At 40.3% G+C, this 24,812-nt stretch overlaps 1 protein-coding gene across 2 annotated transcripts in view; it reads right to left on the reverse strand.

The window, feature by feature from the left end:
• Positions 1 to 24,812, reverse strand: part of Marchf1 (membrane associated ring-CH-type finger 1) — a 524,397-nt gene that overhangs the window by 65,998 nt on the left and 433,587 nt on the right. The window contains exons 4-5 of one of the 2 annotated variants that reach the window (XM_055618726.1): positions 12,424 to 12,503; positions 11,391 to 12,152 (exon numbers count right to left, since the gene is read on the reverse strand). In XM_055618726.1, the coding sequence (XP_055474701.1) occupies positions 11,391 to 12,152; positions 12,424 to 12,503 (842 nt within the window). The remainder of the gene's footprint in view (positions 1 to 11,390; positions 12,153 to 12,423; positions 12,504 to 24,812) is intronic. The other variant, XM_055618727.1, reaches the window with a different exon arrangement.

Consider the following 24,812-nt stretch of genomic DNA (forward strand, 5'->3'; position numbering starts at 1 on the left):
TCGATGGCAGGGTGCTAGTGCAAACATAGGCTGTCCCTTCTCTTGGCTGTGAGTTTTGCTGTCTTTCATGCACACACTCATGTAGTCTCCTCTTCCTTACGCTCTAAATCATCCATCCTATGGGTCTCTTGTTTCCTGCCTTTTTATCTGTACCTCCTACTACACTCAGTGATTCTCAGATGTTAGTGTACACCAGAAAGACATACACACAAATTAGGTAAAACCCAGACAGCTGGAACCAGTTCTCAGACTTTCTGATCCAGTAATCTCAGGTTGGGGCCCATTTACTTGCTTAATTAACAATTTTCCAGATGTACAGATGCAGTGACTATCTTTTGATTTATGACTTCATGTTTTCCTTAAAACTTCATTTAAAAGTGAGTTTTACTCTTCTATGCCAACTTGCTGAAAAATGTGAAGTTTAATCCAAAAGCTAAAAGTAATGGTGTTTTCTATTCTTAAAATAAAGCTAATTACTCTGTAACCACTATCCTAAATTTTAAGCCCCAGGAGAGGGGAAGAAATCATTTTTACTTAATGCTCATCATCTGGCTCCTTTATTATGTGTTTAGATCATATCATAAAGCCAAGGAGACTGCTTCATAATTTTTTAAAGTTCCCTTCTACCTCTTTCTCCTCTCCACCCTTCTCTTTACTCTCACCCTCCTCCCTCTTTCATGAGATAAATAACATGAAGCATTTATAACACTAAAATGTAACACCAAATGTTTTTTTTCCTCTGTGGAGAAATCTTTCCTTTGCATTTGAATTTTCACCTGGAGACTGCAGTGAATGCCATCATTCATTCCAAGGAAGAGACCAGTTCTAATGCACTGTAGTGCATGGAATGAACTAATTTGCTGTGCACAGCTTCTTCTTCTGAGATGACATGAGCAAAGAGAGGCCACATCACCTTTTCTAAGTTAACCATCCTAGGTAGAGAAAATTAAAAACAAGACTTCTGACTCTCTTGGGTATTCATTCTCCCATGACTTGTGCTTCTGGAAGGTCATCAACAGTATTTACATCTGTAGTTTCTACCAACTCAGTTGCTGTTTTATTTTGTTTTGTTTGTTTGTTTGAAGCATGATAAGTGTAGTTCCAGTTGACCGCAAACACTCTAGGGAGCTGAAGTTAGCCTTGAAGTGTTTGATTCTCCTGCTTCTGCTTCTCAAGTGCTAGGACACCAAGCATGTACCACCACACTTGTTTGAGCTGCTAGTAAGGTGAACTGGATAAAGGGTGCTCTAAATTCCCCCAATACTCAGTAAAACAAAGGACAAAACATGAGGAAGAGAGCAAAGCTCTGAGTTTTCGTAAGCACTTACTGTCTCTTAGACATGAATGTTTTCCATTGCATCACATAGAATAACTCTAGTCTCAACACTATAGATGGAAGAGTGTACTTTTTACCCCTTGTGTTTTGAACGAGAATGCCCCTCTGCCATAGACTCATGTTTGAATACTTGGCCCCAGTAGGTGGAACTATTTGCAAAGGATTAGAAGGTGTAGACTCATTAGAGATGTGTCACTGAGGTGGGCTTTGAGGTTTCTAAGGCCCATGTCATTCCCAGTCCCCTCCTCTTTCTTATATCCTGGTTTTGTCATAAGATGTGAGCTCTCTGCTACGGCTCCAACGCCTTGCCTCCCTGTCTGCCTGACAGCTCTTGCCATGATGCTCATGAACTCATCATCTGAAACTATGAGCCCAAGCAAACTATTTCCTTTGTAAGCTGCCTTTGTCATGGTGTCTGTCACATCAATAGAAAGTAACTAAGACAATCACGGGAAGAGCTTGGACAATAACAGTCAATTTCACCTGAACCAAGAAAAAAAACAAAGTTCCCCTACTAACGGAATACAAACTCAGAGTCCCCAGGTGAAAAACATGAAGAAGCAGGCTTCAGAAGCCTTCTCAGAACTAGAGACCAAGAAGGAGAAAAAGAGTAGCACAGAACATATGTTTGAGGAAATGCAGATGGTAATACATGCTGAAGTTGCAAGGGTCTTCAAGGAACAGATAAGTGGAGGTCACCTAGATGATGGGTGAATTATGAACTGATAACTATTTTAAAAGTTAAGGCAAAAATAATTTTATACAGCCAGTGACATGGCTCAGCCTATAATGGCACTTACTGCAAAGCCTGATAACCTGGGTTTGAACTTCAGGACACACATAGTGGAAGGACAGAAAGGACTCATGCAAGCTGTCCTCTGACTAACACATGTGTACCAAGGCCCACATGTAACACACACACACACACACACACACACACACACACACACACACACGAACACACACACATGCACACGCACCCACACATGAATAATAAAAAACAAAACTACCCACTCAAGTGTTATTTCACTTCAAATATCTTATCTGCATCCCATTTGTCCTAGCTTCTATATCTCTATTTTATTTAATTATGCATACGTAAAACTGGTAAATATTAAAAATTATGTCACCCCTTTAGGCTCATGCTCAGCTTCCTTCCTTGGCTATGTCTATACTTGAATGAGCTATTGTAGAAGCAAATTATACTTTATATGCAGTAGTCTTTATGCTTATTGTCATGAACCCTGATATGATTTCAACAATATTGCCTATCTTACCATATTTACCTTTGTTACCCTTTAGAAAAATACATATGACGTCCATGTTAATTTGAAGTTCAGAGAAGTAATGAATATTTTTATAGTATCGGTATGTTCCAACGAACACTTACTTATTTCTTGGCTTAAATTCAAATTTTATTGGATGTTTGACTCTGTAATCAATGTTCTTAGTTTGGAAAGATCTTTAAAAACTACCAAACAAAACTTCCAAGCTATCTCTGTATGTATATATCCATACCTATGACTTTGTCTTTTACTTGGAGTACAAAGAAAGATATACCTATATTAGCTACCATAGTCAATGATTCCACTGTAGTCAGATGTTTTAATTTTAAAATTGCATCTTTATTTATTATTTGTGTGTGTTGGAGGGATGTTGGTTCTCACTTTCTACCATGTGAGTCCCAGGGACTGAGTTCAGGAAGTCAGGCTTGGCTGCAAGTGCCTTTACCGGCTGAGCCATCTCATCAACCAATGCTACAAATTATTGGTAAGATCTGTGTAAATAACTAATTACTGGGTATGAAGATCAGTATTAAACACAATTCTTGTAGACTCTCTGATTCAATACTCAGAAGTTAATGAGATTAATTTTTACAATTTTATTTCTAAGAAAAAAGTATTTTCTTATGATTTGGCTGTGCATTTGAGACAGGATCTTACCACGTAGGCTTGGCTGGCCTGGAACTTGTTCTATAGGCTAGTCAGGCCTTAAGCTCACAGAGATCAGCCTGCTTGCCTCTGCCTGCCAAGCACTGGGATTAAAGTATAAGCCCCCATTCCTGGCTCTCAGACATCTTAATAAAAATGAGAACATGCAAAATACAGAAGAAGTTTGCAGCATAGTATCTTCTGACTCCAGCTTGACTTGTTTTACACTCTGCCTCATTACTCCTCATGGTTTGTGCAAGCTTTTCCTCTTAGCACTCACTGATTATGAAAGCTATTTCAAAAGTTCTTCTTGAGTAATGCAACAATTGTAAGTATTAAAGGACATAAAATGGTGCAAGACATAGTACTGTCTTCAAAGAAGATAAGAAGAACAGAGAAAATTAGGAAAATTGAGTACTAGGTATGTGATAGTCACTGTAGGAATTGCAAAAAGGCAAAGAACATTGTGGGTCATGCTAGCTTGGGGGGATATTCAGAGAGCAGAAGAAAAATGAGGTGAAAACTGAAGCATTTGCAGAGCACAATGCAGATAAGGAAGAACCACATTAAATGACGGTGAAATGGAGCACTATTTTATTCTTCTAGTTTGCTTTTTCTTTCTCCTTTTTCCTAATTATTTTCCATTTCTTATGATGATGTTGCTCCTTTTTGTGCTCAAATATCCTTTTCCCAATCAATAATATCCCAGAGAGTTGCTGTTAGCTTCATTTTGAATATGGTTGTCCTACTCAAGGGCTTTGCCCCTATACCTAGTGTGACTGACTCTAGGACGCAAGTGACCTAAGTGAGGCTAATTCCATTTCTTTCATGGGATTTATTTTCAAGCATTTGGGAAAATTTCCTTTCTCTTTCTGAGAAATGACCTGCTAATGACCTGTCAATATGAAGTTGCCTCTGTCTACTTCAATGTTCAGGAAATCTGCCTCTAGTTGGAAAAAGGTGACAATATGCAGGCAAGACAATAGCCACATTGTTTGAGTGTCTGAAGTCCCCAAGACTATCTGTGTACCTGGATTTAGGATTTCTACAGTTAACACACCATTTTTCCCCTTTGATTTCTGAGACAGGGCTTTTCTGTGTGTCTTGGGATGTCATTAAACTCATGATTATCCTGCCTCAGCTTCTTAACTAGTGCAAGCATCTGCCACCATGCCCAGCAAAATGCACCTTTTTGCGCATCCACTTATTTTAAATGACTATTAATTAATTGTGGGCAGGGAAACCCTGATAGGAGTGACATGAAAATGTAGCTTTCTAGCATGTATAGCTCCCTGGGTTTAACCCCTACAATGCAAAAGGGACCTGATTGGAACAGTAGAGTTGAGAAATGTGGCATAGAGCAGAACCAGCTTCTGGGGAATGAAATGATGTGACTTGTTGGAGAATGAACACATCCTACACAGATGAAACAAGAGTCAGAAACAGGATTCAGGAAGCTTGCGGGCTCGCAGAAGGAGATGGGGTTGGCTGAGTTGAGGAAGTGGCTTTGCATGGAAGCAGCCGCCTAACCAGGATGATTGGTTTCTGGTAAAGATTCAACTGTTTCAGCCTATGATTCTGAATGAGAAAGAAACTGAGTTATGCTTTGTGTCACAATTCAAAGAAATGTGACACAAATATCAAAAACTTAGTTAATCAAACTCATCTTTTGCTTCCCTTTCCTCCATTTTCTTCCCATCTAAACAATGAGGAGAACCTATAACCTAGAACAACGCTTCTTAAGACATGATATTTAGTGTGAAGTAATATCACCTGGGACTACCCCAGAAATATAAGTTCATGGCTCCAACGAGAGTATAGCAGATTCTAAGAATGACCACTGATCTACGTTTTAGCAAGCAAGTTGATGTAGATTCCTGTTAATGGGCTAAGATTGATAACCAAATCTTTGGCAGAGTGTAGGGAACCATATGAAAGACGGGGGAGTTTGTATGACATGGAAAGGATAGGAGCTCTACAAGGACCAAACATATCTGGGCACAGGGGTCTTTTCTGAGACTGACACTCCACCAAGGACCATGTATAGATATAACCTAGAACCTCTGCTCAGATGAAGCCCGTGGTAGCTCAGTAACCAATTGGTCTCCCATAGTGAGGGGAACAAGGACTATTTCTGACAGGAACTCAATGGCTAGCTCTTTGACCTCCCCACTCCCCAAGGGAGGAGCAGTCCTGCTAGGCCACAGAGGAGGACTTTGCAGCCAGTCCTGAAGATACCTGATAAAACAGGGTCAGATGAGTGGGGAGGAGGTCCTCCAGTGGACTTGGAAAGGGGCAGGGAGGAGATGAGGGAGGGAGGGTGGAATTGGGAGGGAATGAGGGAGCAGGATACAGAGTTAATAAAATGTAACTAATACTAAATAAATAAATAAAGAAAGAAAGAAAGAAAGAAAGAAAGAAAGAAAGCAAAATAAATAAAAAAATTCCTGTTAATGTTTTAGAACCAAAGCAGTCAAGATTAATTCATAGGTAGATTTTACAGGAGCTCACTCAGAACTGGATCCTATGACTTCACATGGCTAGCATCAAGGTTTTAAGAGCACCTTTTCCTTAAGTTTATTTAAGAATCTGTGCTTAGTAGTTTGTGCTACCTCTAAGGTGTTGTTACAGATACTTTGGAAATATGAGGGAGAAAAAGAGAAAAATAATCACAAAATAGTTGCAGTTTAGCAGTGAAAAAATGCTGTGTGTATTCTCTCACATATGAAATCTAAATTTAGCAATATGCATATAGATGTGTATATGGGAAATAAAGGAGAGAAGTTACTTGGGATGAAGAAGGAAACCAACACAAGTGGTAAGATGTGGGTGGGGGAGGAGAAAGATTAGCATGTGTGTAGGGGATCTAATATGAGCACAGTAAGTAATCTCTAAAAATGAATAGAAATAATAAAAAATTATGTAATGGAACTGAGTATCGAGGGTCTTGAACTTTAGGAAGCTATTAGAATTTCCCAGGAGTAATGACTTTTAAATTGAGAAATGGTGACTAGCAATCAGTCTGGTGAGGGTCAGAGGGGAAGTTGTTAATCTAGGCCACATTAAGAAAAGGCCTAGATTCTTTCAGGGAATTAGGAACAGATCATCACAGGTAGGTCACAGTTACTGGTGCATACCGAACCTGGAGAGGCAGTTCTCACGCAGAGACCATGTGGGGACTTAGAAATCATATTAGAGCTTGTGCGCTCCCCACTGAGAGTAATGTACAAACCATGGAAAAGGTCAACAAGATGCTAATGTGCTCTCACCTCTTATGCTTAGATACAATTTTTCTATAAACTACTTTTCAGCAGCACATACAATGGGTATAACAACACGATGGTTTAGCTTCCACTTTATAGCTGGTTAGCAGCAATACTTGTTCAGAATAAGGCTGTGACAAGTATGTGAAAGAGGATATGGTGTCCACATGGGGACCAAATTTCAGGAACAAAAAAAGGAAGGGCTCAGGAGTTGCTTCTTCTTCGTGGTTGTGACTAAGGCTGGTCCTGCCTTTGCATGTCTGAAGCAACAGAGCTGCAAGTTCACAGACATCTGCTGCTTCTCTCACCATCATCTTCCTCCCTGAGCAGGGAAACCTAGTGTCTATGATTTGTTTGGCAGCATCTCCCACACAGGATCGCTTACATAATTTAATTTTCTTTTTAAGCCTCACCACCACTTCTCCCAGAATTTTACATGTTTAGTAACTATATATTTCTCTTGTTAATATATCATATTTCATTAACCTGTGTGAATCATACTTATGTAGTTGTTTGGTATTAAAGTGTGTAGTTCACTATTTACTGGAAAATTATAGACATCTCCAACTGTCTTATGTTTAACTAGCATCCCTAGTATTATTAGTTTATGTTTTGAGAGTTTTATACATGAAAATCCCATCTACATTACTCCTACATATCATCCAAACTTCTCTGGTTTCACCCTCTCCAAAATTTGTGATTCTTTCTTTAATTATTTTGCCACATGAATACATATATACACATACAATGATACTCTTTTGTGCATGTGTCCAGGGCTGCTCACTAATATGCCTGTGACTGACTGATGGACAACATACACTGGAATGAAATTGAAGTCACAAATGGCCTGCTTGTAGTGGAACTCATCACACCTTTCTCAAGTCAACTGGCCTCTGATGCCTCCTGTTAACACCAGTAGCTCCTGTTTGTCAGGTTCCCAGGGTTGACATGGTCTTCACCAACTTTGTCTTATGCTTTCAGTAAATGTGAACAAATAAGGTGGTTCCTATTCACTTAGCAGACTACCACAGTGTCCCTCCTTCTCCCTTCCCCTCCCCTTTACCTTAGCGCACAGCAGGGTACCTCTGCCATACCCGTGTACCTTCAACATCACCAGGCACGTGGTGACTTCCATGTGACTTTTCTAGTCTATTCTATTTAGCACAATCTTTTCTGTACTTCCTTTTTTCATCTGAATATTTTTATTCTTTAAAGAAATATCAAGAAGATTTCCAAGGATTATAAGAAAGCTAACGTTGAGCAGTCTCTGGCCAAAGATGGGCTAAAGGAAGCATATTTCTCTCAACCCAATTAGCTCTTCCTTTGAAGTTAAAAAAAAAAAAACAACAAAACTCTAAAACTTAAGGAGTTCTTGGAGGGCATTGGGAAGAAGAGATTTGTAGGACAGAGCCAAGCACCTTGGATTGATTCTGTATTTTCTTCAAAATGCTTTGAGATTTGTACTAGCCTGTATCATTCTTCCAGTCTGCCCATAGAAACTCACCAAGATCTCAGTGCATAATGTTGGTTCCTCAGCTCTATCTGACCTAGTGGTATTTGTACCAACTCGAATGTCTGAAATCACATTCATGCATCTTTATCAATATAAAGTTCACTTTGCCTCATTCAAAGGAATTTCTGCATCATCTCAGATCAAGACTATATTTTTTTTTCTTTAAAATCCTGCAGCATTTCTCTGCTTACACTTAACCTCCACTCTCTTACATTTTTGACTTTTCAAGTATACATTCAATGTCTCCTGCTTAGTTGGTTCTTTTGATGGCAGCACACAGCAGAAAATAATATATATAGGTACTTTGGTCTTACTCTGACTTGTAGAAGTCTAGGTTAAAGAAATTTCTTCTCTTTGGACTGTCCCTCCCAAGCAGTACTTGTAAAAGAGGAGAACCTGTTACTCTGGCTCTAGATGTAAATATTACTTTTCCACTTCCAGTTACCAGTAAATTAGCTTGTCTGAGTGACATTTATTAAATAATAGAAGTAGATTTGAAAAATCTCAATGGTGTGTGTGTGTTAAGGTAAATATTCTCAGTTTAGATAAGAAATAGTGTTAGTTTTCATCAGAGATACATAGTTATCATATTCAAAGAATTATAAGAAGCATACATACATTTCTATATAAATCATATGCTGCCACTTTACTTGCATGGTGTGTGTGTGTGTGTGTGTGTGTTATATGTATCACACATGTATGCATATATCTATATATATGCATGTGTAGAACCATAGGTCAACATCAATTCCTTCCCTAGTTACTTTCCACTTGATTATTATTATTTTAAAAATAATTACTGCATTTTCTGGGTTATGTATTTATTTGTTTTTCCCCTATTTTTACAGTTTATTCACTATGTATCCCCGCTGTTGCCCCCTCCTTCATTCTCTACCAATCCCACTCTCCCTTCCTTCTCTCCTCCCAAGAGAAGTGGACTTGGCCCCTCCCCAAGTCCACTGATAGGGTAGGTCCTCCTCCCCTTCCATCTGACCCTAGCCTATCAGTTCTCATCAGAACTGGTTGCATTGCCTTCCTCTGTGGCCTGGTAAGGCTGCTCCTCCCCTCAGAGGGAGGTGATCAAAGAACCAGCCACTGAGTTCATGTCAGAGACAGCCCCTGTTCCCTTTACTATGAACCCACTTGGACACTGAACTGCCATGGGCTACAATTGTGCAGGGGTTCTAGGTTATCTGCATGTATGGTCCTTGGTTGGAGGATCAGTCTCAGAAATCTCAAAACAGATTTTTTTGGATTTATTTGTGTGTGTGTGTGTGTGTGTGTGTGTGTGTGTGTGTGTGTGTGTGTGTAGGCATATAATTTCCATTGCGTGTAGGCATATGATTTCCATTGTGTGTGTATGCTGGGATCAGAAGACAACTTAGGATATTTGGTTCTGTCATTCCATAATGTAGGTCTTGGTTATTGAACTCATCTCTTTACACTGGTGGTAAGCACCCTTAAATGCCATTTTACTGGCTCTTCACCTCTATTTTGAGACAAGTTCTTTCAGTGTACCAAGATCTCAATTTGGCTAGACTAGGTGACCAGAAAGCTCTAAGAGTCCTTCTGCCTCTCCCTCCCCAATGCTGAAATCACAGGTACATGATGCTGCACCAGGCTCTAAACAGTGTGTGCAGAGGATCTGAATTCAGACCCTCATGCTTTTGCCACAGGGACTCTGCCCACTGAGCTATTTCCCTAGTCTCTCACTTCATTTCCAAACCTTTGAAATTCCCTACCATGCTTTACGGGTTTGACAATACTGGTCCATCCACTTCTTTACCTGAATCTCTGCCAGCCACTCCCCTTTCTCACCACATCCTGCTCTCAGTTTCCTGGACTGCCATACTCCTGCCATCACCCTCTCTCTTCTTGATTTCCTCTAGCCAGTATCCTCTGCAGGATGGGCTTCCTCTTCTTTCCTTCATCAACTCTTTTTTTGTACTTTGAATTGTTCTCTGGTTTTTAGAGGAACTTGAGTCCCTGTATTATATATTCCTAATTTCTCAATTGTGATTGTGCATGTACTAGTTGTGAAATAATTTTTGTGTCTGTGTTCTTCATCCAACTATAAGTGCTGCCATATCAGAAATTACCCAAAAACCATGTACTACAAGTGTTCAATGCTCAGAATAAAGACCAGTGCATAACATGCTTGAACAATGGAACAAGTAAACATTTTATGAGTAATTGTCTGACACAGCTTTCAGAGAAGAAATCGTCCTGTTATTCACATCCAGACCTTAATTTTTCTTGTTCTGGCCAGAGTGGATATGGACTGCATTGTCTAGTTCATATGTTTCACATGCATGCACACAGTAGGTTTTATAAGATAATTTCACCTTTTATAAAAACAAACTATACCAAACAACATGCAATGAAACTATTTAGTTGGTTTCAGAATTCAATTTAAATTATTAAGCACAATATGAATTTTTAAAAAATTGTCTTATATCTGCAGTAATACAAAGCTCAATAGTTCAATACTAAGTTATCTTTTAAAAATGTATGCTTTGAGGTTAAACAAACAAACAAAAACAAAACAAAACAGTCTTATTGCTAAGAAATGTCCACACCGTTAAAAATCACCAGTGCTTGATTATTGGTAAAGTGAATGAGGCTCCCCTTCCGTAGAGGTTCTGGCTCCTAGCCATCAAGCCCAGAACCTGTGTCCCTGTCCTTTGGATCTTCAGTTACCCTGCTGAGTCAGACAATTGAAGAACAAATTGCACAAACAGCACAGAAGATTTTTCTGATGCAAAAAGCTGACCTTTAAGAACCTCTAGCTTGAATAATTTTCTGCAGAAAATTGACCATATTTGACCATATTTGAACTGAACATTTCCATACAGCTTCATCCCTATCATCATGGTTTTAGGGAGAATATGTACAAAACTCATTTCCTTTGCCCATATCTATTCCACAATATGTCATAAAGTAAAAGGATGAGAAGATCCTAGTCTATCATCAGATGGAAGGGGAGGAGGACTTCCCTTATCAGTGGACTGAGGGAGGGGCATGGGAGGAGAAGAGACAGGGAGGGTGGGATTGGGAAGGAAGGAGAGAGGGGGTTACAGTTGGGATACAAAGTGAATAAACTGTAATAAATAAACAAATAAACAAACAAAGAAACAAACAAATAAATTAAAAAAAAAAGAAAAAAAGATGAGAAGAAATATAATTCTATACATTTTTGTGCCTATGGATTTTTCTCAGTCTTCTGTTTTTAATTTTATCCAGCCTGTAACAGTACAAATGAATGCCCTGCTTTGAGGGAAATTCACAAACATGAGCTACTAGAACGATATTTGAGTGGCCTAAAGTCTTTCTCTACAGCAACTGACCTGCATACTTCGAAATTATCAGAGCCATCATGACAGGCATCAGGAGGCTCCTGAGCAGAGGTATTCAGCTGAAGCCCCGCATCATCCACACACTCGGCCCCTTCTACAGCTGCTACAATTTCAGTATCAGAATCAGTTTCTGAAAATCTTTTCTTGATTGCTTCTTTTTGCCTAAATGTGTGCAAGAGCTGAGGATCCCTGTGGCAGAATCTGCCTTTACTCCCTGAGTGGCTCCCTGGGGCTCTCTTCTCCACCATGGATCCCCTTGGCAGGGGAGGACTGCGTTCTTGGTACCTTATGACTTTTCCTCTATAGACATTTAAAGAATGACTCGTACATTCCATCAGCTCTTGGTGCTTTTCACCTTTGGATCCCGGATCAACAAGCTCAATTCTGTCAGGAGTGGAAGACCCAGCCAGGTTTCCACATGGATTTTTATTATTTCTCCTCCTTCGAGAAAGTCTGAATTTAACCTGGGCTTGTCTTTTTGCCTGAGCCCAGTGACTCTCATCTGTGGAAGATGAATCTGAAGTCTCCGTAGAAAGTTCTCTCCACCTGGGACTTGAAATCTGGAGGTGAAAGTCACTTCTTCTCCCCTTTGCTTGTTCTTCTGCATGCTCATATCTCTGAGAGACCCTTCTCCTCCTCCTAGGCTTCTGTTTTACTGGTTTCTTACCAGACTCCTTTCTAGCATGGCTCAGCACCATTACAGGGGTGCAGTGCTCAAATGCATCTTCTGACATGTCATGCAAGATGGAAGATCTAGACAAGGTATCAGGCAAAGGATGGGACATGGGAATGGAAAGGAAAGTCATGGGAAAACAAAGAGAGAAAGAGAAAGAATGATGAAAATGACAGCACAACCAGAAGTTGGTAAAAAATGATAAACTGAAGAAAAGCTAAAGGAAGGGGGGTTAGATCCATGGACAACATAAAGCAGAAGCAAGAGCCACTGAGCTTCAGGTCATGAGAAAAAAAAGTACAAAATACTAGTCTAAGGAATATTGAATAAGATCATTTGCCCAGGACTTACCTGCAGATGTCCTGAGTAGATGGACAGACAGACAACCTTGATTGGCTCCTGGGAGCTGTCCCTGTTGTTGGGCTGCTTGCCTGGAGAAACAAGTTAGATAGTTTGGCATCTTGATTAAGGTAATACATGGTTGATATCTTGCTTTTTTTCCACATATTAAAAAAGTTACAACAAAGGTGGCTGCTGGTCATGGTGCTCATAGTACAGCTCACTGAATGTGGGAAGTCAGAGGACTTGTTTTGCAAAAGTAAAACCAGTTTGAGGAACCTGAAACAGCTGATGTGCTACCCTGCTCTGCTGTTGCTTCATTTGTGAGAGAGGAAGATGATTCCACAAGTTTCTATTCTATTTACTATAAGCACTGGAGTGGAATAGCTCAATTTGCCTGGGAAATAAGTGAGTGTTCAAAGGTCCCAATGAAGTAAAGAGCTACAATACCAAGATGTGAGGAGGGTCATGATAGGTTGGTAAATGTGAGTAATCAAATAGACATCAGGTTGCTAGATAACACCATGAGTTAGCAACTAGGTCCCATGAGACCATATATTTAAAAACACTTTTCAATATTTTAAAAGCCTGTAGCTACTACTGTTGTGAATTCATTATTGGAATAAACATAACCTATCTTTCAAAACATTGTTAACCTTTTTTTAATATTTTTGTCACTCCCTGTGACAGTTTAAGTTTGAGGCTGAGAGCCTGGAATAATTCAGATGGTTAATACAAAGTTAAGAACATTTCACTAAATTCTTTCTTTTGAAATCTAATATTATTTGACTCCATTGACTTCTTCACTGCTGTGCTTAATGCTGGCAATGCCGGACAGTTAGATTCCATCGTATATGGTGATTCACCGTGGGACTTACACTGTGGTGTCATCTAACCCTTAGAGTAGTTTCATGCAAAGAAAATAATTGACAGGCTTGAGTTATTTAAAGGCAATTTTGCATATTCAATTAGCACAATCAGTGTTTGTGGTAAACACTATAATTTTTTTCTCAGCTGAGGAAGCTGAGATATTGAGGTCGTTTTTTGTCAAGATGTAGAAGAGTGAACATTTGGGCCAAGAACCTGGCTTTGTCTTCTACATTCTAATCACCAGAGAAGTAGCCGCTCTCCGTTTGAACAAGAGAAACTAAGGAAACTACAGTTCCACATTCTAGCCTGGCTCACCGCAGCAGCAAAATACCAAGAAAATAATGCTGAGGGCAGAAAGTTGCAAATTTCAAATGATTTTTCAGACCTTTTGTGTTAGAAATATAGGAATTATCTTCCACATTTACGACTGTCAGATTCAGAAAAAGAGAAACTAATTCTAAACCATGAGGCAAGAGAAAAATATTCATGGACTGAAACTGGCACTCTAAGAAGGTCTACACTCTTATCTCTGGATATTCTCCCTTTCCCTTTCTCACGGGAACTCATGTAGTCTATAATGGCCTTGAATTTTTTCTGTATCTGATGATTACCTTGAATTTCTGATCCCCGTCTCCACTACCCAAGTTCTTAGAGTATGCGACTACATTGAACTTCTAATCTCTGGACCTTATGGATGTATCTCCTTCCATGTTAAAAAAAATACTTTATATGCATGGTTAAGTTAGGAGTTTGGACTCAGAGAGACTTTGCTGAAAATTTCCAGCAGGCTCAAAATAACCATAGGACCACATAAAAGTGAGGCAATGTGGTTAAGGTAGAGAAAATAGAGGATGGAGGAGAGGTCAGACAGAGGCCTGTGCTGCACTGATGTCTTCGTAAGGACTGCAAGCAGCCTGGAGGTGCTGGAGAGGCTAAGAAAATGCACCCTTCTCTTGTCTCTGCAGAAGGAACGTGAGCCTCTCGACAGCTTGCTTTAGTTCCAGGTTGTTGCCACTAGAAGTATAAGTCAGTAAATTTGTGTACAATGTCAAGTAGTTTTTGGTAGTCTTATACCAGTTATAGAAAAATCACATAGGAAGAGATGGTTTGGCTAACATTAAAAGGCAAATGAGAGCTGTTAAGGATGAAATTGAGCTATTCCAGGTGGATGGAACAATGTGCTAAAAAGATGGCATTGTGAATGTGTTCTCAGCACAACTTCTGTGGACTTCTGATGTCTACATTTCCATCACCTCATGAATATCAACACATATTTCATGATATACAATACATGTACCAGGATTCACTTCTTGAAAGTTGTTACTGTTTAGTCATTGTCATTGTTTTCTTTTTTCATTTTTTAAAGTAACACAATTTGAAACTGCCAAGATGGCTCAGTTGGTAAAGGTGCTTGTTGTCAAGCCTGATGAGCTGCAGTTAATCCTCTAGATTTAAGTCAGTGGGTAAATGTTTCTCCACTCTGAAGAAAGGTCCATTCTGGAAATTTCTGTGCTGATATTAGAATTTTTCAACAGGTCCCTAGCTGATCAAAGGCCAGTTCCCCTCTGCTATTAATATGTAATTTGGTGCTTCCTCATCCTCTCTCTTAACTTTTTTTATATCTTGTTTTTGCTTAATTTATAAAACTAACTTTTTAGTTTTATTTTATTTTAGTTTATTCTTAACGACCGCAGCTCATTAAGAAGATGTTGGTAAGATGGCGTGCCTGCAAATCATGACAACAGCAGATAGGTAAGCCTTCATTTTTGCAGCCCACTCGAAGAACTGGAGCCCATAAAGATACTAAGGCAGAATCTATGTAGGACTGCATGCCTTCGCCTGCTAACACAGAATCTAGTCAAGACTGAAGGCCTGCAGCCCACAAAGACACTATCTAGTTAAGACTGTATATCTGCACCCTAAAAAGACAGTAGCTAGGTCAAACTGTGTGCTGCAGCCCGCAAAGGCAGCACCCAGCTTAGAATGTATGCCTGCAGCCAAGTAAGAAAACATAACACTGCCCATGAAGACAGAATCTACGCAAGACTGCAAGCCTGTAGCCTGCAAAGAGAGCATCTAGGTAAGACTGAGTTATGACTTGTTGACTCTTTTCATAAACTGAGACCAAATGAACCCTAGCTTATCTTACTTTTGACCTACTTTATTCAGGAAATATGAATGAGCCATATAACACAACAGGTACTGTGAAGAATAAAGAAGCGACATCTAAATACATTTAGTTTCGGGAAAATGCACATAAAATGTGATTTACAGAGCCTGCCTATTGATGGCCTGCCAGAGGAAGAGTGCCTACCACAGAGCAGAGTCCAGTTCATAGAGGAGCCAATACTTAATCTAGAAGGGAATAATGAGAATTAAGTTGAAGGAGTTGTTCAGAGAGGGACATGGGTGTGCTAGTGTGTAAAGAGCAGAGGTATGACTGCTCAGAAATCAGCAGAATATGTAGATGGCACAAGGACATGTATTATTAGATTAAAATTAAGAATCTATCTGTCATCTAACCTATCTATCCATCCATCTATCTATTATCTGTCTATAATATATAATCTTTTATCTATTTGTAAATTATTTATTACTTCTTTACTATCTATTTATAACCTCCTTCTGTTGTCTGATCAAGTTGCAATCTTTTAGCATGTACAAAGTTGCATTTCAAGTAAATGGAAAATGGTTTGTTGTTAAGCAAAGGTATTAGAAACATAGAATAATCACTTGTAAAACTGCAAATCTACTCTATCTTATGAATTCCAGCAGTTTAAATAATGAAATTTGCAGGCAAATAAATGGTGGGAACTAGGAAAGATCATCCTGAGTGAGGTATCCCAGAAGCAGAAAGACATGGTATATAATCACTTATAATTGATATTAGACATACAATATAGGATAAACATACTAAAATCTGTATACTTAAAGAAGCTAATCAAGAAGGAGGACCTTAGGTAAGATGATCAAGCCTCACTCAGAACAGCAAACCGGATGGACATAAGAATAGGGAGAAAACAGGCAACAGGACAGGAGCCTACCACAAAGGGCCTGTGAAAGACTCTACACAGCAGGGTTTTAAAGCAGATGTTGAGACTCATAGCCAAATTTTTGGCAGACTGCGTGGAATCTTATGAAAGAAGGGGGAGATAAAAGACCTGGAGGGGACAGGACTTCCACAAGGAGAGCAACAGAAACCAAACACTGGGCCCAGGGGCCTTTTCTGAGACTGATACTCCAGTCAAGGATCATATGTGGAGATAAGCTAGAACCCCTGCACAGATGTAGCCCCTTGCAGCTCATTGTACAAGTGGGTACCAATAAGGGGAACAGTGGCTGTCTCTGACATGAACTCAGTGGCTGGCTCTTTGGTCATCTTCCCCTGATGGGGAAACAGTATTACCAGGCCACAGAGGAAGACAATGCAGCCAGTCATGAGGAGACCTGATAGACTAGGTTCAGAAGGAAGAGGAGGAGGACCTCCTCTATCAGTGGACTTGGGGAGGGGTATGGGAAGAAAAGAGGGAGGTAGGGAGAGATTGGGAGGGGAAGAGGGAGAGGGCTACAGCTAGGATACAAAATGAATAAATTCTAGTAAATAAAAAAATAATAAATAAAAAAGAAGAAAAAAGAAAAAATTGAGTATAATAAACCACAATATACGTAAAAGAAACATAATTATATATATTTGTAATATTGAGAAATTATTGAAATAAACCCATACACTTACGGACACCTGATTTTTGACAAAGATGCCAAAACCATACAATGGAAAAAAGATAGCATCTTCAACAAATGGTGCTGGTCCAACTGGATGTCTACATGTAGAAAAATGAAAATAGATCCATACTTATCACCCTGCACAAAACTGAAGTCCAAGTGGATCAAAGACCTCAACATAAAACCAGACACATTAAATCGGCTAGAAAAAAAAGTGGGGAATACCCTAGAACTCATTGGTACAGGAGAAAACTTCCTGAACAGAACACCAACAGCACAGGCTCTAAGAGCAGCAATCAATAAATGGGACCTCATGAAATTGAAAAGCTTCTGTAAAGCAAAGGACACCGTCATCAAAACAAAGCGACTGCCTACAGATTGGGAAAGAATCATCACCAACCCTTTATCTGACAGAGGACTCATATCCAATATATATAAAGAAGTAAATAAGCTGAAAAGCAATAAACCAAGTAATCCACTTAAAAAATGGGGAACAGAGCTAAAGAGAGAATTCTCTGTAGAGGAATATCGAATGGCAGAGAAGCACTTAAAGAAATGCTCAACCTCATTAGCCATTAGGGAAATGCAAATCAAAACAGCCCTGAGATTTCACCTTACACCCATCAGAATGGCCAAGATCAAAAACTCAAGGTACTACACATGTTGGAGAGGTTGTGGAGAAAGGGGAACCCTTCTCCACTGCTGGTGGGAATGTAAACTGGTACAACCACTCTGGAAATCAATCTGGCGCTTTCTCAGACAACTAGGAATAGCGCTTCCTCAAGATCCAGCCATACCACTCCTAGGCATATACCCAAAAGAGGCACAAATACACAAAAAGGAAATTTGCTCAACCATGTTTGTAGCAGCTTTATTTGTAATAGCCAGAAGCTGGAAACAACCCAGATGCCCCTCAACTGAAGAATGGATGCAGAAACTGTGGTACATCTATACAATGGAGCATTACTCAGCAATGAAAAATAAGGAAATCATGAAATTTGCAGGTAAATGGTGGGACCTGGAAAGGATCATCCTGAGTGAGTCGTCCCAGAAGCAAAAAGACACGCATGGTATATATTCACTCATATAAACATATAACATAGAATAAACCCACTAAAATCTGTACATCTAAACAAACTAAGCAAAAGAGAGGACCCTAACTAAAATGTTCAATCCCCATCCTGAAAAGCAAAGAGGATGAACATCAGAAGAAAAAGAAAATAGGAAACAACCTTGGAACCTGCTACAGAGGGCTTCTGAAAGCCAGAAAAAAACAGGAAACAACCTTGAAACCTGCCACAGAGGGCCTCTGAAAGCTTCTGCAGTATAGACTGTCAAAGCAGATGCTGAGCCTGATGGCCAACTGATGGGCAGAGTGAATGGAATTTTATGTAAGAAGTGGGAAATAGTAAGAGCTGGAGGGGATGGGAACTCCACAAGGAGAGCAACAGAACAAGATAATTTGAACACAGGGAACTTCCCAGAAAATCATACTCCAACCAAGGACTATTCGTGGAGATGACCTGGAACCCCTGCACAGGTGTAGCCCATCTCAGTTCAGTGTCCAAGTGGGTTACATAGTAATGGGAAGAGGGACTGCCTCTGACATAATCTGATTGGCCTGCTCGTTGATCACTTCCCCCTGAGGGGGGAGCAGCCTTACCAGGCCATGGTAGAGGCCAATGCAGCCACTTTTGTTGAGAACTGATAGACTAAGATCAGAAAGAAGAGGAGAACCTCCCCTATCAGTGGACTTGGGGAGTGGCATGCATGCAGAAAGGGGAGGGAGGGTGGGATCGGGAGGGGAGGAGGGAGGGGCTTATGGGGGGATACAAAATGAATAAAGTGTAATTAATAAAAAAATTAAAAAAAGCATAAGAGTTTTAACAAAAAGTGAGCTTGTCTCATTAGCCAGATATTAAAGTGCTTGGCTTCACAAACTTACATATAAGATACATACACATTTTCAAGGGTGCTAAAAAAAAAAAAAAAAAAAAAAAGAATATGAAACAAAATTGAAAAATATGAGCACAAGGATCTATAAAAATAAAAGCTTCTGATTTATGACAAACACACACACTTGTACAGCAGCACAACCATAGGTGACGCTCACAAAGAGAATTGCCACATTTTATAACACATATGTATCCAAATAGCTAATTAGTCTAAGAGATCTTTCAAAAATCATGACATAATTTCCATTACGAAAAATGAGGCTGGAGAGATTAAGAGGTTAAGAGCACTGCTTGCTCTTCCAGAGGTCCTGAGTTCAATTCCCAGCACCCACCCACATGGTGCCTCACAACATCTAAAATGAGATCTGATGCCCTCTTCTGGTGTTCAAGTGTACATGCAGACACAACATTGTATACATAATGAACTAAATAAATCTTAAAAAAAAAAAAGAAAAGAAAAATGAGCAAGGATTGAGCATCTTACCTAGGGTCTTCCTTGTTGTTTAGCTTCTTTAGGACTACAGATTTTAGCTTATCAATGTTATATGTCTAATATCCACTTATGAGTGAGCATATACCATGTGTGTCTTTCTGCTTCTGGGTTACCTCACTCAAGATGATCTTTTCTATTTCTATCCATTTGCCTGCAAATTTCATGATTTCTTTGTTTTTAATAGCGGAGTAGTATTTCATTGTTTAAATGTGCCACAATCTCTGTATCCATTCCTCTGTTGAGGGACATCAACTCGATCCTCATTCACAAGGACAATTGCGATACACATTGAAAGTAGAACGCAGTGAACAGGACAGGAGCCTACCAGAGATGGCCTCTGAAAGATTATACTGATGGAGGTATCGAAGCAGAGGCTGAGACTCATAGCCAAACTTTTGGGAGAGCCATGGAATTTTATGGAAGAAGGGGTGGGGGATAGAAAGACCTGGAGGGGACAGGAGCTCTAAAAGGGAACCAAAGAAAAAAAAAAAAAAAAAAAAAAAAAAATCTGAGCACAGAGGTCTTTTCTGAGACTGATACTCCAACCAAGGTCCATGCATAGATATAACCTAGAACCCCTGCACCGAAGTGGACATGGCAGCTCAGAGTCCAAGTGGGTTTCCTAGAAATAGGAACAGAGACTGTCTGTGACATGAACTCAGGGGCTGGCTCTTTGATCACTTCCGTTTGAGGGAGGAGCAGCATCTCAAACAGCATGGGCAGTGGGAGGAACAAGCAGCTGGAACACGGGGGGGGGGGGATCTAGCTATGTCTGCTCCCAGGGCAACAAGAATAAGGAAATCTACTTATCCTGTGCTCAGCTGAGACTCACCTAAGTAAATAACCAGAGGTCACTGTGGCTAAAGCCACATGATTTTATTACAGGACTGTAGGAAAGGTTACCCAGCCGAGAGGCCTGGCAATGCTGGGGAAAGGTACACCTTAAAACAGGTGGAAACTGAACCTGGCTTAGCTGTCACTGAAAAGCTGGCCACCAGTTCTCTAGCCAAGAACACATAAGTGCACAATCAGTTAAAAATCTGGAGGACAAAACTATTCAGTGGCTGAGCCAAGATATTCATAAAGTTGAAGGGGAGCAAAAGAAATCTTGAGGGACTCATCGTGACTTATTTGTGGGCTGGCAGCAAATGAAGTTTCTGTATTTATTATTTATTTACCTATTTAAAAAATCAAACATTTCCTACATCACCAACAATGGGGTGATCTCAGGGTTGAAAATGAAAGCTGAAATCAGGTTTGGAAGTTCATATTTTCACACCCATATCACAGAAAAATTACCCTGTGGCATCCTGAAGGTTGTATAGAATTCATAAGAATCTCCACATAGCATTTGTCTGTATAATGGTCCAACTATACGATCTAGAATGATTTTAAAGTGAAGTGTTTTGAAGTTGTTGTTTTAAACCAAATTATGTTTGCTTATTTATTTGGTAGCAGGAGACAATATGACTCAAGGTGACTTGAGTGAGTCAGTTTTTCATTGTACCATGTGAGTCTTGGGCTCAAACCCAGGTTATCTAGCTTGTCTGCAATAGCCTCTTTCTCCTGAGACATCTCACACCCACCTCCTTTTGAGACAGGTTTCTCACTCTGTAGCCCCAGATGGCCTGTAACTCACTAGGTAGGCCAGGTTGTTCTTGAAGTCACAGAGATCTTCCTGCTTTTACCTCTTGAAATGGTGGAATCAAAGGTATGTACCACCACACCACATTTTTATTTTTATCCTACAGAGTATTAATGTTCCACAAAAAGAAAAGAGTGGTGGATTAGGTGGTCTTAAAACGTTTTGGTACATTTTATTAGGAAGGAAAGGAGTATCTTTAAAGGGAAAACCAAATTTGCCTTTGACAACTGTTATTACTTGGAGAGGGACTTAGAACAAGACTGGGCTCTTCCAGTAGGTCATAAATGTAGCTAACAACAGGGAATCCTATCATGCTTCCTGTTGAACACTGAGTCAAATCACCAACTATTGTTGTTTTGCTAATGGCTGACTGGTCATGAAATGGTCACATCAAACGGCCTTCTAAGTGTTTACACTGAAACTTAGCATTATTTACTCTCAACTTTTGTTAGAAAAGCTCCCTCCCTCCCCCACCGCCCCACAGTGGCAGTCATTAATATAGAGACTTGTCATTGGTCCAAGTGCTGAGAATAAGTGACCGTGTATTCTTCAATGTCACCTCTATATCAATCCCCACCCAGAGATAAGGTATATCAGAGAAGAAACAGTGGAAAGACTCTAAGATCTGGAGGATGGGGAAGAGTATGGTGACATGCTAGCTTCAGGACATGGCATGACATTGTTCTCATGAACTCAGAAGAGTTGTGTTTATATACATAATATATGACAAGATCAGAAACCTTGATGCCAGCAACAAGGAGCAGTGAGGTACTCATACAGCCTCACCTTTATCTGAGCAGCTGCGAGCAGTCCACAGTAGCTGGGAAAGAGTTGTTTTACTTTAGTGGAGGGTGGACACTAGCAGGTTGCTCAGGCTCTAGTGGGTAACTCCACATCGGCATCCAGACAAATCCAAGCAGCACTAGTTAGACTCTGGGTTATAGAAGAATGGAAGGAGGAGGACAAGCAGGGAGAGAAGAAAGAAGACAACAACAACAACGACGATGATGATGATAATGAAGAGGAGGAGGAGGAAGATGAGATGAAGTTAGACATGGAATGTGTTAGGAAAGGCCTGAGGATATTTGGAGGTGGTGAATGGGAGATAAAGATGACTAAAATACAGTGGGTAAATGTATAGAATTCCCAAATTATAAATAACATCTTTTTAAAAGGCTCAGGAAGCATTTAGAAAGATGGGACAAGGAGAATGTCTAAGTGGAGGATGGAAAGGAATGTTGTGGAAATGTTATTTTCTCAGATGACATGGCTACCAAAGTCCTGAACTGCAGCAGCCTTAGTACCCGCACAGGAGTAAGTCACCTCAAACCCCTGCACAGATGTGGTAGATCATCTGGAGGTTCCAGCCATTGAGGAGCTATTGGCAATGGATACTTGCTGGGCGGGGGTGGAGAATATTTTTTGTTGAGAATGTGGCCATTGTTACTTTTCTCATGCTCCACGTGTTGCCCCACGCCCATGCACATACATGAACTCCGCTCAGTGGGTTACCAAAAGAGAAGCATGAAGGGTAAATGTTGTGGGAGATATGGGGGAAGTTGGATGGGGAAAAAGCAGGCTAGATATCATCATACTTCATTTTATTACATGTATGATATCCTAAAAAAATAAAAAAAAATCAGTAATATATCTTAATTCTATAAAAAAATTCTGGCTGCCCATGCATCAGCCTGTACCTTCATAAGCCTAAACAGGGGGAAACAATGCTTAATGAACATAGAGATGGAAGGCTGTGCATACGTGATCTGTCTTATCCCAGTGAAAAAATCTGAGAGACCATAGATAGTCCTCAGAAGAGTCCCTGGAGCCATCAGAATCAGGGCTCAGCGAATTAACTCAAGATGTACTTTTAACTTGTATTTCTGAACAGTCCCTGAGACATTTCCCAAATGTACCTGCACCCAGATTCTTGTCAAGTATGTTGTTGTGAAGTGAAGCTCAAACTCAGAGACGATTGAGGGAAGTAGATGTACATGGTAGAATTTATCGGTTAGACTAACAAGGGACCTTTTGCTGAGTGCTAATGAGCCCTCGTGAGCTGTCACTCAGCAGTTCCCAGGAAGGGTGAGATACTGCGGAAAGGAAAGTGTGGCGTGGTTCTAGTGTTTGCACAGGAAAGGCCAATGAGAACTGCACAGGCATGCCATAGTTAGCTGATCCCAGGCTTTGTTAACTGCCTTGAAAAATGTTTCAAGAGAAGGACAAGTGCAGCTAAGACAGCTATCGAATCTGCCAAAGCCCGCACACAATCCTGCCTCCAAGTGCCTATATGTAGTTGCTAGGTGACACTCAATAAGCAGAGGCCAATGCGGAGGATAAATGCACCCACTCCAGACCTTCCAATCTTGGAGCCATCTTTAGGAGGGTCCCCTGAATCAAGCCCTGTTGCCACACCTGTGTGTTTTATGTGAGGCATTCTCTTAATTTCTGTTGTTATTACCTCTCTTAGAGAAACAGTCTCATAGCTCGGGCTTTCCTTCCACTTACTGTGTAATCAATAATCACCTTGAATTTCTGATCCTCCTGCCTCCATCTCCACAAAGCTGGGATTGCAATAGTGTGCCTGGTTTTATGTGGTGCCGGAGTCTGAACTCAGGGCTTCATGCACACTAGGCAGTCCCTTTACCAACTGAGCCGTAGTCCTAGCCCATTGGTGTATGACCTCTGTCTATCTCACTCTCACTCCTCACTCCTGTTGCTTACAAAGTCTTAAACTCGGATTTTGTGAGGACAGAAACCTTGATGCCAGTAGGCTAGGGCAGTTGGGTTGGCAGTACATCAGTGGATCTCCAAGATAGTATATGAGCTACACATTTGGAGAATAAATGGGTTGATTGAGCCTATTGGATTGCAGTATTTTTATATTCCTCTTCATTCATAGTTTCTATCACCCAAGTGCCCAATACATAGATCTTGCGTTCAGTCTCTGTCACACTTAACAGATATCAAGTCCTGTATCCTGCTCTTCCTTCAGCCTACTACAGTTAATTACTAAGAAATAAAATAATCAGAGTTCCTATTGTCAATTTCTTTTCCATTTTTCCTTTTGTGGTCAGCATTCCAAGGAGCTCTGGGATTTTTGTTCCTTAACCTATCACCCTAACCTTTCCTTCCCAGAGGGTCTCAATGGCTTCTCATTACCTAGCAAGCTAAGAACAAGAATCTGTTTGGTATTTGGAGTCAATTTTCTGCTATTGACTTCTCCTTTTCTCTTGGTCCCTAGGTTCTAGCAAAAGCAAGACATTTGCAATTTCTTTTTTTGTTATTCATATTTTTCTATTTATGCCTTTTATCTCTTTTTAAAAAATCATTTATTGACTCACTTTACACCTGATCACATCCCACCTCCTCCTCTTCTCCTAGTCCCATCATTTTCTTCCTTTTGCCTCTCTCCTTCTCCTCAAAATAGGGGAGTCCTATCCCTGTACCAACACACCCCAGCACTTCATATCAGGACTAAGAGCATCTTCTTCCACTGAGGCCGGACAAGGCAGCCCAGCTAGAAGAAAGTGATCCACAAGCAGGCAACAGAGTCTGTAAGAGATAGCACCCACCCTGCTTTCTACGTGACCCACATGAAGACCAAACTGCCCAGCGGCTACATATGTGCCCATCCATGCTCTTTGGTTGGTGATTCGGTCTCTGTAAGCCCCCATGGGCCTATGTTAGTTGACTCTGTCAGTGTTCGTCTGGA

The sequence above is a fragment of the Psammomys obesus genome, unplaced genomic scaffold (genome assembly GCF_907164565.1).
Source record: "Psammomys obesus unplaced genomic scaffold, mPsaObe1.curated_primary_1811, whole genome shotgun sequence".
Lineage (NCBI taxonomy): Eukaryota > Metazoa > Chordata > Mammalia > Rodentia > Muridae > Psammomys > Psammomys obesus.